The 15,640-nt window shown below is 32.3% G+C and overlaps 1 protein-coding gene across 3 annotated transcripts in view; it reads right to left on the bottom strand.

The window, feature by feature from the left end:
• The window catches only part of GABPB1 (GA binding protein transcription factor subunit beta 1), a 69,892-nt gene that overhangs the window by 14,330 nt on the left and 39,922 nt on the right, over positions 1-15,640 (bottom strand). For 2 of the 3 annotated variants that reach the window (XM_031955190.1, XM_031955192.1), the window contains exons 2-6: positions 15,138-15,245; positions 13,981-14,148; positions 12,354-12,548; positions 10,835-10,982; positions 10,398-10,511 (exon numbers count right to left, since the gene is read on the bottom strand). In XM_031955190.1, coding sequence (XP_031811050.1) covers positions 10,398-10,511; positions 10,835-10,982; positions 12,354-12,548; positions 13,981-14,148; positions 15,138-15,245 — 733 coding nt within the window. The remainder of the gene's footprint in view (positions 1-10,397; positions 10,512-10,834; positions 10,983-12,353; positions 12,549-13,980; positions 14,149-15,137; positions 15,246-15,640) is intronic. The other variant, XM_031955191.1, reaches the window with a different exon arrangement.

Genomic DNA, 15,640 nt, shown 5'->3' on the forward strand with positions numbered 1-15,640 from the left:
ATGTTGCAACTTACACACACTCACCATTTGCCTTTTCATTGATTTCCCTCTATTTCCCTCATTTTTACTTTATCAGAGATTACTGTGTTCCATGCTTCATTATACCATTATACCAAGTTTTTCTAAATATGATTTTATTCTCCATTGCTTTTCTACTTTATGTGACAAAATCTCTCATAATTTTCTATCATCCTTTTTCATCTCTTGGCAAGTCAAGTATCTTCTGACTAAGATGCTTTTTAGGCTCTTTTGGTCTCCTTCATATGGCAAATGACTTACCACAGTTAAACTTCCATAAGAAATTATTATAATTAGTGTCAATAACCTTGCTACTGACCATTATCCATTTTTCATTTTCAATAACTTGTTTTAATAGGTCAGGACAGAGCTGCTTAAACTGCATGAAGTCAACAAGAAAGGAGTTTAAAATATCACAACTCAAGTGACAAATAGGAATGAGGAACAGTATCAAAGGAAAGTTTCAAATGTCAATGGGGAGAAAGGAGTGATGTTGAGAGAAGATCACAGCATAGCAGGAGCATACATTGGTAATGAGGAAGAGCATCAAATTAAATGAGAATGACAAATGGGTATTGGAAAGTATGCTAAATATTATTAAATGATATCAAACTTTGTACCAAATGACTTCTAGATGGTCAATAGCATGGAATTTTAATTTTGATATTTCAACACCTTTATAGAATTGAAAAGCATATATTCCCAGAACCTAAAAGAATTAGGCTGGAATAAAAAGAAAATCAAACCATGATGGTTATGACAAATGTAATATATGTTCTTCTCATGTAGTCCAACTTTGTTTATATTTCACAGTAATCTGAGTCTGTGGGAAACCTTGGAATGTAATTATTTCAATCCTAACTACTGCCCTCTGCCGATACAAAGATGGTGATCAAAATAATAGGAAAGGAACATAGGGCAAAGATAATTGAATTTTGTCAAGTGCCTAAAAACAATAATTTAACCAATTTCACAGTAAATACACAATATTTACTGATCAATCATATATACTACTGGACAAAATTACGTCCATAATGGCCTTCTCACTGTAAACAAAGCCAGAAAAAAAAGAGCATATAGTTAAATGAAAGAATAGGATACAAGTTTTCTTTCAAGAGGCAGATAAAGGAGCTAATGACATCGTGCTCAAACAGATATTTGGTCATCTCAACTTGCAGTGCTCATAATGTGCACAGATTAAAAAAAAAAAAAAACCACCATGAAGGTAATCATAGCTCATGTACCAAAATCTACAGCAGAAGATGAAAGAGCTAAGAAATTCTATTCAGAACCTGAGATCCTCCAGATGAAGTTGATGTTAGTCTTAAAAATGAAGGATTAAAATGCAAAAGTAGACATAAGAGAAGGAAGTTATTTATAAGGAATAAAAGAGGCCAAAGGCTTATAGGCCATTCAAAATCTTTATGCCTGTTTATCATGAATACTTTTTTCAAAGAGTGAACCAAAAGGCACAGGGTATAGTAAACATTGAACATTTGGGGAAAAAACAACAACAACACACAAATAAACCCCCAAACTGGCTAAGTCTTGACTGGAAATAACTGGTTATCAATATAGGAATCGTTTAAGAATAAACTCTCTGAAATGAATCCCTTTATTTAGACAAACATTTATTAAGACTCTAAAATATACAAGATATTTGAGAGTACAAAGTCACAAAAAATCAAAGAGTCCCTACACACAAGGAGACTACTATTCAGGGGTTATAATATGTACACAAATAAGCACAGAACAAGGAAAATCAAGGCAACTGGAGGAACAAAAAAGGCTTCATGGAAAATGTGGCTTCACCTAAGCTGAACCTTAAAGAAAGACAAGGATTCTAAAAGGTGAAGATGGAAATGGAAGGCATTTCAGGCAGGAACAATGGCTTATAAGAATGCACAAAGATAGGAGATGAAGTGTCAAGTTTAAGGAACAGAGGGATCATGCAGGAAAAGAATATGAAAAAACAAAGGTAAAAATTAAAGATAAAAATGAAGACATATACAACTACAGAAGCCCCAACATGACCTAGTTTCAATAAGTTGTTGATGTCTAAAAAAAATGGGATAATGGAAAAAAAGTGAAGACAATGATTGCAACATCATTTTTTTTGAGAAGCTTAACTGATGCAAAACAGTTGCCACAATGAGGAGGTCAAAAGAGCCCAGAAACTGCCTTACCCAAGAAACACTTGATCTCCTTGCCAAGAGCAGAGACATGGCAGCCAAGGGCAATACCAGGTTAGAGTACAAGCTCATGTGCAAAAGGACGGAAGGTGACGACCAGTGTTGCCTCACAAAACAGCGAAAGACAGTTGAGGAAACGTGCCTGTAGGGAGCTTGGCATGAGACCCAGCTAAGCCAGATCATCCGGAGAACATGTGTAGATGACACTGGAAGAAGGACAACAAATAGAAATGAAATGGAACAAATCTGCTGGCATTTCTCTAGTGATCTAGTCTCATCAACAATGAAAATGGAACCACTACATTTGTGCTCCACCATCAAGTACCAATGGCATTTGAAAAGATGAAGTCAGTCTATTTGCTATTACTACTCATGTGACTATGGGCAAATTATTTTACCCCTCTTGGACTCAGCTTTCTCATAAGCAAAATGAAGGGGTTAAACCAGACTATCTCTTAGGTACTTCTAGATCTAAAATTATGATACTATGATTTATGAAAAAAATAGGTAGACAAGACCAAATATAGATAAGAGAAATTCCATGATGGAGATAATAAACTTTTAAAAGTAGTCAGATATCACTCTTCAAGAACTTTCAGAGAAGGGAAGATGTTAAAGAAATAATAAGTTATGGATAGAGTATTAATAATAGCCAATGCTTATTATCCTCCCCCAAAAAAGTAACTAAAAAGATATCAGCAACCATTGATCCATAGATTATTTCCTCATCTTTATAAAAGAGGACCATAACAAATAAATATATATATATATAAACGATGTGAATGTAAGAAGCAATGTTAAAAAAAAAAAATCAGTAAAGACAGGCATGGACAGAAAAGGAAGTGGGCTAGTCATAAAGTGAGAGCAGAAGACAACAGGACAAACCAAATTTCATTAGCTGACATTTGTAACATTATTAAAAGAGCCAGAGGAACATCTCTAGAACATGAGGTAGATTCTCCATGGAAAATTTACAGTAAGTCATTGACAAGAATCTTACAGGATAGGAGAAATGAATGTTTTACAATCTGGACTAAAGAAAGGAAAACATATACCAATGAGGCTATGTGTCTACCCAAAAAAAAACCCCAAAATATCTATTCTCTGCCAGGCAGTTAGCATACAAAGATAAAAATGAAACTGGTCTCCTGGACTTTCCATTCTATTAGAAGAGATAGCATGTGCATGCCTAAGTACATAAAAATATAAGTAAAAGATAATTTGGGGGGAGGAGGCCCTAGCAACTAGAGGAAATCAGGAAAATCTTCACATAGGAAATGGCATTTGAGCTGAGCTTTTGACAGAAACTTGGAGCTAAGCAACAAACATTCTTTATTATTTCCTGTGTGAACACATAGGCTTTCAAAATCCTTTAAGCGACTACTGGTTTCTTCCAGGAGGCTCCACAGTATTCTGGGGCTTAATACAATTAGCATAATGCCATCCACAAACAAGATCATCTGGTGAAAGTAAACATTAATAATCACTCTTTGACCTGGATTCTATCCTAGGTCTTCTCCAGCACATTAATAAACTTTGGTGAGCATACTTCATCATGTTTTATACCTCATCCAATATTCATTATCAAAGAATCACTAAATGGGGTTCAATGTTATATTTTCCCAAAGAATCATGAATAATATTAATGTATAGGTAAGAGAAGCCTTCTTATAAAGGGGCCTATAAAGTATAATTTTTTAAAAATCTCATCAAATTTTTTTTTTAATCCACAAATAGACACAATTAGATCTTATGTTCTCTATACCTTAAATTTAATGAAATGGTAAGAATGTGATCTAATTTCAAATAACTGCTTGGAAAATTCTGTTATTCCTTAATAACACCTTCATCAAGGATTCAAATAGTTTTTTACTAAATTTTACTCTGGTATTTTACTTTGTGGTAAAGATAACCCTGGACTCTTCACAGATATCGATACGCCCATTGCTCTGACAAAGTTCTACAATGATGAAAAGGTTTTAAGAATAACTCCAAAACAAGTCTGGTTTCTCAAGATCTAACTATGGAGAGACACATCATCATAAACTGCCTACCTAATAACAAATTTTCTTGGTCATTTTCTAAACCATCAAATCTCAATTTGAGTTTCTTGTCGTTATTGTTCAGTTGTTTCATTCTTAGCTGACTCTTTGGGATCCCATTTGGGGTTTTCTTGGCCGTTTCCTTCTCCAGCCCATGTATGTATGTATGTATGTATGTATGTATCTCTCTCTCTCTCGATGAAAAAACTAAAGCATTTAGGGTTAAGTGACTTGCCCAGAGTCACACAGAGAGCATCTGAGGCCAGATTGCTACTCACCAAGACAAGGCCCAGTACTCTAGCCATTATATCACCTATTTGACAAGTGACATTCTAAATGTGAGATACAATAAATAACTACTGAGTGGACTTTGCTGGAGACCATACAATCCTGGTATTCTTGCTACAAAGTAAATCAAAGGAAAGAAAGCAGTTAAGTGATAGTTACTACCTGAAGAAACAAAGAAAGGAGTTGGTAGGCTGGGTTTTACCAAACACCAATAAGAAAAAAGAAATATTACTTTGTGGGACACTTTGTGATCACATATTACAGTACTGAATGGAAAGCATTAGTAAAAAAGACAACTATGAAATAACTGCAGCTTATGTACCATCAAAGATTGAGGAGGATGAAGTGGGAGAGAAATTCCACAAAAAAATAAGACCCTTTCAAATTAAATAAAGTTACACTCTGGCATTTAATTTCAATGAAAATGAGAGAAAAGGTGAAGATGGCAAGGGGGAAATTATATGGGAAAACACAGTTCAAGAAGAATAAGAAAAACAAAATTCCTTTAGTTACACAGTTGCTTCATACCACTATAAACACTTTCTTTAAAAACAAAACAAATCCAAAAAATAAACCTACAATAATTAGTAGGCACTAGAAATGGTGAGAATCCAGAAACTAATAGTTAGGAAAAGATTTGTCATTGAGATCAGAGTCACTCCTAATTCTAACTATGTATATTCAGACCATCAATTCAATAGAGTGAGGATCAGAATTGGGGGAGGGGGGAAAGAATGGAAAACTAATTAGGGGGAAAAAAAGAAGAATGGAAAACTACTGAAATGACAATCCTGAATTATTTAAACATTTAATTTTTAAAAATCAAAAAAGGAGAAATGACATTGACATTGACTATAATAGTTTCATTTGGAAGTTTAACTAATGTAAATTAACTAGCAGTACGGGAAGACAAAAGAAGCTAAAGAAGGTCTTACTCAGGAGAAATCTGACATAACCTGTCAATTGGAGAGAGATGGTTTCCCAAAGCAACATGGGTTAGAATATAAACTTGTTTATAAAATCTTTTGAAGAAAGATGATAGAAGAATATGAAGAGTATCTTTTCATAAAGCAGAGGAAAAGAATAGAGGGTAAAATAAGTTTAAAGAAAATTTGGCAAGGTATCTGACTAAATAGCCTTCTCAAGAGCATCCAAGAGTGAAAAGAGAACTACAAATAAAAGTAACAAAGGAAAAGATTTGCAAAAATCTTTTTAAAAATCTTTTCTATAGCAAGCAGTAGAACCACCACTTCTAGAATCTAATATCACAATCTTGGAATAAATTCATAGAAGCAAGAGAAATATTACTAAAAAAAAATTATTCAGACCATCAATTCAATAGAGTGAGGATCAGAATTGGGGGAGGGGGGAAAGAATGGAAAACTAATTAGGGGGAAAAAAAGAAGAATGGAAAACTACTGAAATGACAATCCTGAATTATTTAAACATTTAATTTTTAAAAATCAAAAAAGGAGAAATGACATTGACATTGACTATAATAGTTTCATTTGGAAGTTTAACTAATGTAAATTAACTAGCAGTACGGGAAGACAAAAGAAGCTAAAGAAGGTCTTACTCAGGAGAAATCTGACATAACCTGTCAATTGGAGAGAGATGGTTTCCCAAAGCAACATGGGTTAGAATATAAACTTGTTTATAAAATCTTTTGAAGAAAGATGATAGAAGAATATGAAGAGTATCTTTTCATAAAGCAGAGGAAAAGAATAGAGGGTAAAATAAGTTTAAAGAAAATTTGGCAAGGTATCTGACTAAATAGCCTTCTCAAGAGCATCCAAGAGTGAAAAGAGAACTACAAATAAAAGTAACAAAGGAAAAGATTTGCAAAAATCTTTTTTAAAATCTTTTCTATAGCAAGCAGTAGAACCACCACTTCTAGAATCTAATATCACAATCTTGGAATAAATTCATAGAAGCAAGAGAAATATTACTAAAAAAAAAAAAAAAAACAAAGATTAAGAAAAGCAATCATGTTAGATGATGTAAAGTAAATATATGTGCATGAATATATGGGAGAAGGGTAGTCTTGGGCTGAATATAATGCAAATGGGAGGATGTTTTTAAAATATATATAAGCTATTAAAAGAGGCAGGTATTTACATATACAATTGTTTAATAAACAAAGTATTTAAAGGATGTGAAGATATAAAAGAAAGGGGTAAATTCTATTAATTAATACAGAAAAATATGTCTGAAAGAACATTAACAACTACTCAACAATAGGCCTATACTTCCATCAATACTTAACTAAAGTCATAAATTTGGAGGAAAAATGTTATGTATGTTCTGATTAATAAAAATGTAGGCCAGATTTTCACATAATTTTAAACTCCATTATATTATACTTTACTGGAAGAAATGTAAAAATAAAAACAGAAAAGGGCAAAGAAAGCCCATATGAAAGTTGATATGGAAGGTTATATAGTATCACACAATGAAGAAAACTTTTGATTTAAAATGATACAGTTTATACATATACAAAGTAAAGTTAGTGCAGAAAAAAAAAAGAAACTGATCAAAGTAATCAAACATAGAAAGTTTTGTCCGGGTTCAAGGCATGTGCTCAGCCTTTCCAAAATGACCTAGATTTCTTAGTTCCTAAAATAAATTTATCATGTCATTGAGAAATTCTTTCACACACCAAAATATTTAACAACACTTTTTGTGACAGCCACAAATTAGAAACAAAAGTAGACGCACGTAGGCAGAAGAATGGCTGAACAAATTTGATACATAAATATAATGGAATAGTACCATGCTGAATAAATGATTTAACATGATGAATATATAAAAGCACAGACACATGAACATGAATCTGTACAATAAAGAAAGCAGAGCCAAGCATACAATATACACAGTAACTACAACAATGAAAATGGAAAGAATGACACACCAAAAATTCAAAAGTGAATGTAACAAAATTTATAAAGAGCAAGCAGGACTCTATTGACTAGACACAAGAGGAAATCCTCAACCCATTCCTTTGTGGAGGAGGGAGGCCCACAAGTATTATATAATACTGATACACTGAAAGTTGTGCTAAATTTTTTTTTGTCCTCTTTAAAAATTACTACTTTTTATATGAAATAGTTCCCTGTGAGAAGGAAGAGTATGGATACTTGAGATAACTATAATGACATAAGAAATAGAAAACTGCAATAAAATCCAAATGCTTTTGGACACAAAATTTTAAATACTTTTTTCTGTAGTATTCTTTTATAACTTCAGTGTTTAAATTTAATAGTATTCAACTGAATTTTCCTTCCTGTACCTAGGACAGGGAACACTTTTGTAATAAGTCTTACAATTAATGGGCATTTTTTTTTGATTTCTCAATTCAAAATTCAACTACAAATTATGAATATTGTATTTTGTCCTTTCACTGGAATATTGTTATTTACTACCATCTACTCTGCTTCTTTTCACATACATCAAAGTTGTTAAATTATTCCTCTTCACTCAGTACTTTATTCTCTATACTAAATTTTTGTTCTTTTGCCAGTCATCTCTATGTATCTCTATGCATCACTGAATCTTCATTCTTAGATAAGAGGACATATTCCAATCCCTCAATTATCTCCTTTATTTACTTATGGATTCTCTACAAGGTTTTCATTATATTTGGGCTCCTTCACTTGGTAATGTAAGAACCTAGACTAGAGCATCAACTCCATTTGATGAGACAACAACAGAATCATCACAAAGTTTGCATATTGTACAATCCAATTTTTTTTTTAAAAAATAATTAAGAAAATAACCAGATTCACTTATTTTCTTAGTTTCTCAGGATAACAATAAACTATGGTTTTGCTTTTGTGGATTATTTAAGAAGTGATTGTTTTATTATTTAATGTTATATAGTATATGTGTATATATGTATGTCAGTGTAATATAGTTAGTGTTATATTAATTTCCCTGTAAAAAGAAGTTATTTTGGTATTAAGTGAAAATCCACATTTAAATTCATAGTCAAATCAATAAGTACTTAATTATTATTAAACTGAAAGAACCAAGTGTCCTCATATCTAAAGTAGAGAATTGACTCAAATTTTTAACACAAGCCATTCTCCAATTGATAAATGGTCAAAGGACATGAATGGACAATTTTCAAATGAAGAAATTAAAGGCATTTCTAGTCATATGCAAAAATGTTCTAAATCACTATTGAGTAGAGAAAGGCAAATTAAGACAACTCAACAGTACCACTTCATCTCTCTCAGATTGGCTATGATGACAGGAAAAGATAATGATGAATGTTGGAGGGGACATGGGAAAACTGGGACACTGATACATTGCTGGTGGAGTTGTAAATGATCCAACCAATCTGAAGAGCAATTTGGAACTATGCCCAAAAGGCTATCAAACTGTGCATACAAACAAAACACAGCATTTCACCTTTTTGTTGTTTGTTTGTTTTTTCTTTATTGGGTCTATTTCTTTTGATCTGACTTTTTTTTTTTTTTTTGAGCAGTATGATGAGAATGGAAATAGATTTAGAATTGCACATGTTTAATCTATACTGAATTGCTTGCTGTCTTGGGGAGGAGAAAGGGAGGAAGAAAGAGAGGAAGAAAAAATTGGAACACAAGATTTTGCAAAGGTAAATGTTGAAATCTATCTTTGCATATATTTGGAAAAATAAAATACTCTAAAGAAAAGGAAGGAAAGAGAGTCAAGTGAAAATATGTATAATGACTATAACATTGTTAAGTTAAAAAATCTCTAAATTTGAGGTAAATGAAAAACCAAAGATGAAAAAATCAAGGATCCTTGAAAATAATGAAGTATGTCTCCCTCCACACAGCAGTAAGAGAAGCAGGAAAACTTGAGACAGAAGGCCATACACCTTATCAAATGTAATCCCTGTGCTGGGTGATTTTGTAAATTATTTTTCTTTGTTACAAGAGGGGTTCATATTGGAGGGGAGGATAAGGGTTGTCTTTTTCTCCTTCATAAATAGTTGTAACAGAAGGACAAAAGACATAAATAAAACGTTTTTTAAAAAAGATTAAAATGGGCTTAAAAATTTTTAGCAGGTTAAACATAAGAGGAAATATCATGGCTATACGTGTACTTCAAAGGTCAAGGTCTCATTATTTCATTGGCTTATGTATTCATCATAGCTCCTAAATAATGCACCCTAGCAAGGAAGCAAGCAATCCCTTCAATACTTTAGTAAATAGTCTTCATGTGTTGTTGCAGCTGAAGACAATTCATCAGCTGTTGGCCAGTCTTCTGATGATGAGCCTCCCAAATTGAGCTAGTGCTAGTCCTCAGCAGAAAAACACATGTTAGCATGTTGCTTGCGTTTCCCTAGTAAAATCTTGAAGAAGTAAGTAATGATAACCACATCACTTTGAGGCATTATTGTAGAACTTCAGTGAAGTATCCTGACTCTAAAAGTTATTACAGATAGTAGAATAAATTACCATGTTCTGTCTTCAAGAACAGGACAGAGAGTAGTCTTATTTAATAGATAAAGAATTGCCCTCTAGATCAAGGAGACATGAGTTCAAATCCTTCCTCTGACACAAACTGGATATGATATATGATCCTAGCCAACACAATTAACCTTGTGTTCAGGGAACTCTCAGAGTTGCAGAACAGTTACTGATCTGCATTGGGAGAGGACATTTCCTCACTGGGAATTTATACTGATGATATCAAATGTCTGAACTATATACTCCCCACTCACAAAAACAACATCAACAACTACTAGACAATCACTCATATCTTTCATGGTTTTGGTCTTTCTCTTCAAGTGTTATAATTCTGTAAAGCTACAATTACCAAGAATTATATCTGCTTTATTTAAAACCATAAAACTTATTTTTCTAACCTGGAGTTTCTGAAGAATTGGACAATGGAGCAGAAGCTTCGGCTAAAGCAGCTAATGTAGCTAATACTGATGTAGATGAATTTCCAAACTGAACAGCAGATACTCCTGTTTCATCTATTAAAGGGGATAAAGAACAGGATATATTAGTTCTTTAAAAACTTTAATCAAATTTACAGCTTTGAGCTACTCCCTCCTTTTGGATCAAAGTGGGATTTTGAATCAAAATTTTCTCAAAAACTAAAATGTTAGTGCTTTGTCCAATGTCATCTTTCTTTAGATTATTTAATCTGTCCAAACATCTGTCATATGTCAAATATATCAAAGAAGGAAAATGCAACTACTATGGTCTTACCCTCATTCTCCAAGTCCTTCCTTAAAATGGTGAATACCTACTAAAGCACAAAATCCCAACAGCTACCCTACATGCATCTCAATACCTGTTGCCTTGGATGGATTTTCTGAGGATACCAGACCTGTTAGGTTCACCACCCCTCCAGGTCCAATGATAAACTGTGGTGTTGCCGCATGGATCGTCACAGTGTCAGGGCTCTCTGGGTTTGTATTTATTTGGTTCTGCATTGCAATCTAGAGAAGAAACCACATTAGAGGTTTAGAATAATTCAAAATAGTACAAGTCTTCAATGTATCACAAAAACTTCCCTTAAAAGAACTATCTTTAATAAAGTTGCTCAGTAGTCTACTGAGTGGGATATGTTTAAATCTCAACCTCAGCCTGCTTGTTAGATAAAGCAGCAAAATATTGAAAAAGGAGAAAGTGATTAAGAGCAGTATCTGACAAAATCACCAATGCAGACTAGAGATTTGGGAGCCATTAAAAAATTCATATCCTACAAAAGCCCTGTAGTTACAGAATTGTAATTAATACCTTTTTATTGTACTTCATTTAGCACCCCATAATGCTCATAGATTAAAATGCTCCCCTCACATTAATTGGTTCCAACCTCTTAATTCCCATGCCTAGAAGTGTAAATTGGACACTAAAAATCCTAGTTTCCCTAAACAAAGAAGCTTTTAATTAGTAGAAAAACAACAGAGTTACAAACCAGCATTAAAGAAAAAAAATTAAATTGGATAAGGGGAATTAGAAAGGAAAGAGGTCAAGATAATGAACAAAGAAGATGATTTATGTCAATGTGGAAAATTACTTCTTTATGATGAAAAGCAATCTGCCTCTAAAAGAAGACAATAGCTCACTAAAAAGTGGTTCACTAATGGCCAGTTCTCACTAGAAAAAAACAAAGCCCTCAAAAAGCCTTCTGAAGAGGACAAAAATCAGAAGAGAATGTAAAAGTAAAAACCAAGAACCCACAGAATGCTTTAATTCATTGAATAAATATTACTATCACTGATGAAATTATTTATTTTTATTTAAAATCAACATAATTTACTCGAGGAAAAAAAAATTTCAAATTCGTATGCAAATAGAGTATCCAAATTGTAATCTTTATTTTTCTTTTGTGAGGCAATTGGAGTTATGTGAGTTGACCAGGGTCATACTGCTAGGAAATGGTTTGAGGAGTTTGAAGTTGGATTTGAACTCAGATCCTCCTGACTCCAGGGCTGATGCACTGTATCATCTAGCTGACCCTTAATTTTTTTAATCTTTTTTTTTTTCCTTTGAAGTATTCAAATTGTAAAAGGAATTAAAAGAAACAGCCAAGGAAATGAAAGACCTAAAAGTGTTCAGAAACAATTTTATAATCACATTAATTAATGATTTATTAATCCTTCTTATTTAGATATTAAAAGATTAGAGACTCCCTGAGATATGAGAAAATGAACAGGATGAATCAATTTGGGAAAAAATAAGGAAGAAATGAAAGAAAGGAAAAAACTTTGTTCAAAACATCTCAAAGGTAACAAGTTAACAATTGACATTATGGTAAAAATCAGGTATTCTTCCATAAGTTTTAAAAATAAAAGTAAAAAAATTACCTGTAATATTTCTGCCAAATCTTCATTTCCATTGTCTATTGAAATATCCAAAGCAGTTTTACAAAATTTACTTTGGGTGTGGACATCAGCACCATATTTAATTAAAAGTTCTACCACCTCTTGATGGTTATGTTCTGTGGCCCAATGTAGTGCTGTCATCTTTAACATATCTTTTGCATTGACATCAGCGCCATGCTACAAAAATATTACAAATCCATATATTATTTAAAATACAAAATATAGTTTATATAAAATGAAACTATAAATGTTCTACATGTCTGTGAACAAGAACTTACAACAATGATATATATATAATCAATCTTCACTTATTAATGTTTAGATCAAACAAGTCTTACTAGACAGTTATTCTTAAGTTGGCTTTTCTGACTGCTTTCTTTTTTGATACCTCAAAAAGCCTAAGTATTCTGTTGTATTTTGTTGTTTTTGTTTTCTCATTAGTGATAAGTATAGGCATGAAAATTAAGAAAAGGGAGAACTGCAGGAGGGAGTAAAATCCAGCAAGTATTCCTACACATTTCTTTTAATATTCCTAATAGATCTAGAGTCTATGTTTTTATTTATTTTCAAAATTTCACACTATTATAAATAAGTCATTTAAAAAGGATAATTTGGAAGATAGGATCAAAGTCAAAGAGTATCACTCTTTAATCTACCACTACCAATTTCACACTTTCTCAGAATTCCCTGAGCTCAAATCAGAAAGTGCTTTCTCAGTTCTCTAAATACGTCTGAGGAGCTTTTAGATACTCAAAAAAAAAAAAAAAAATTCTTTGCAAATTATTTATTCTTTAAATTAAAAAAAAAATCCTCATCCTTGCTAATGCTAATGTTATTTTTAATTATTAGTCTTAAAATGTTAAATACACATACAAATATTTATAGTTAAGACCAAAAGTCATTCTCCAATCGATAAGTTGTCAAAAGATAAGAACAGTTCTCAAAAGAAGTATTGTAAACTATTAATAATCACATGAAAAAAACCTCCAAATCACAAGTAATATAAGTATTGCAAATCAAAAAAATCTTGAGGTTTCACCACACCCAAAAAATTGGCCATGATGACAAAAGATGGACATTTTCAGTATTAGAAGAGTTATGGGAAGAAAAGCAGGGCTCGTGTACTGTTAGTAGAGTTGCAAATCAGAATATTGCAAAACTATAAAGAACAAGCATGGCTCAAAAGATAAGAGAAGACACTTCCAGTTCACCCTTCTGCAAAGGTGGGTAATCCATTTCAGATATTTGCAGAATTTTCTAAAATATTAATTAACTATGGTATTTTCCTTTTCTTTTTTCCAAAAATATTATTTCTTATATTAGAAAGTTCTTTGGGAAGGGGAGAGGAAGAAGAATTGGGATAAACTAAAATGATTTTTTTAAATCTTTTACTGACCTTTTTTTAAATTAAAAAAAATGTAAAAACCCTACTTTCACTGAGAACACTACTTTCCAGAACTTTCTTTAGAAAGAAGCTCAAGAATCTAAGAATCCAGTAGAGATAAATTCTTCCAGAAAAGATAAATTGTATCAAGTAGTTTTTCTTTCCATAAGCTATCATTATTTCATGTTTAGGTTTACTTTCAAAGTCTGGAAATAAAAGACAAACCTTAAGTAAAACTTCTACTATGCTTGCATGGCCTTCAGATGCTGCCATGTGTAATGGAGTTCGGTCCACTTTAGTTCTGGCATCTCGGCTTACACCAGCTCGGAGTAATACCTCTGTGGTTGAATAGTGCCCATATTGTGCTGCTAGATGAAGTGGAGATGTACCCAACTAAAATTCAAAATAAATATAATATTTAAACTGATTTTCTAATATACATTATATAGCTACTTTATATGTAATGATATCTTTCTTAATAGGAACTCAAAACACCTTTATAGATATCTTATTCATCTTTAAAACATCTGTATTCTGTAAGAAAAATTCAGTAGCCAATCAAATCAAATAACTAAGGCTAAGAAAGATTACTTGGCTAGCCTGTGATTTCAGTCAGTAGGAGAGCCAGAAATACTTCTAACTTCTATTCCATATGAGTTATCCACTAAACTCCTGCTTGCTTCATAAAGTCCAGTATGAAGTTTTAATATAGTATACAGTTTATTAGCATAAGCAAAATTTAAAAGGTGCAAACTGGAGGTGATACTTTAAATGAATTTGTAAAAGAAATGGCAACCAAAGCCAATACCAATGTAGAGCTCATGTACAAAACAAAATAACATTGAGAAGGATGACAGATGACTACAAGTAGTACTGATTTACCAAACAGCAAAAAAATAAGTTGAGGAGAGACTCTGTAATTTAAAAGAAAAATCCTTGGACAAAGAGGGTATTCCACTAATATAATTTAACTGTTCATGACATCCATATGCTCAACTTCTAACACAGTCATAATGCTAAAATCATACAAGTTAACTTGTAAAATTGATCCAACCAAAAAATGATTAACTTTTAACTCTGTGAATACTCAAATGTATCTGTGTTTTCATGTGGAAGTTTTTTCCAACAAAAGAAATTACAATCCACCCTGACATTCTGCAAATTTGGAGGTGACAGGCTCAGGAGGAAGAACAGGACCTAGTGGGCTGGGCTCTCCTCTTCATTAGCTCTCAAAATTGCCAGAGCAATTAATGGAGCATAGACATACTAATGCATTCATAAATTAAGTCAGTTAATCAAAATTATTAAAATGTTATTCAAAAATAAATAAAAGTAAAATTGACATAAGTTTTCTAAAAACATTTTTTTTAACTTTTATTTACCCAATCTGTAGTAAAAGGAGCTCCATTTGCCATCAAAATCCGAACTTCATCATCTTGACCTGCTCGTGCTGCTTCTAAAAGCTTCTTTCCCAAATCTACCAGGGACATCTAGACAAAAATCAAGGAGGGGAAAAAAGCTCAATGCTAAATTTTAACTTTAATTTTAAAATCGATGGACATAGTACTTTTTTGCTTCCTTTTATCATTAATTCAATTCTCAATTATTCTTTGAGAAAGAAAAAGTACATGGCTTATCTACCACTAAAAACAAAGCAAAACCAATTATTATTTAGTTTTAAAATAGATTTAGACAAGTATGTGTTCATATTCCTAATTATGCTTTGCTTAAGAGAATATGAAAATTAGTTTGTAATTCATGCACATACATAATACAAGGTAGGCAGAGTAGGCTAGAATTCAAGAGAAAAATGGACCCAAATTAAAAACAAACAGTTAATAAAGCTGATTATCCTTCATTCATCTATAGGCATTTATATCAGAAA

This window comes from Sarcophilus harrisii, chromosome 2 (genome assembly GCF_902635505.1).
Source record: "Sarcophilus harrisii chromosome 2, mSarHar1.11, whole genome shotgun sequence".
Taxonomy (NCBI): domain Eukaryota; kingdom Metazoa; phylum Chordata; class Mammalia; order Dasyuromorphia; family Dasyuridae; genus Sarcophilus; species Sarcophilus harrisii.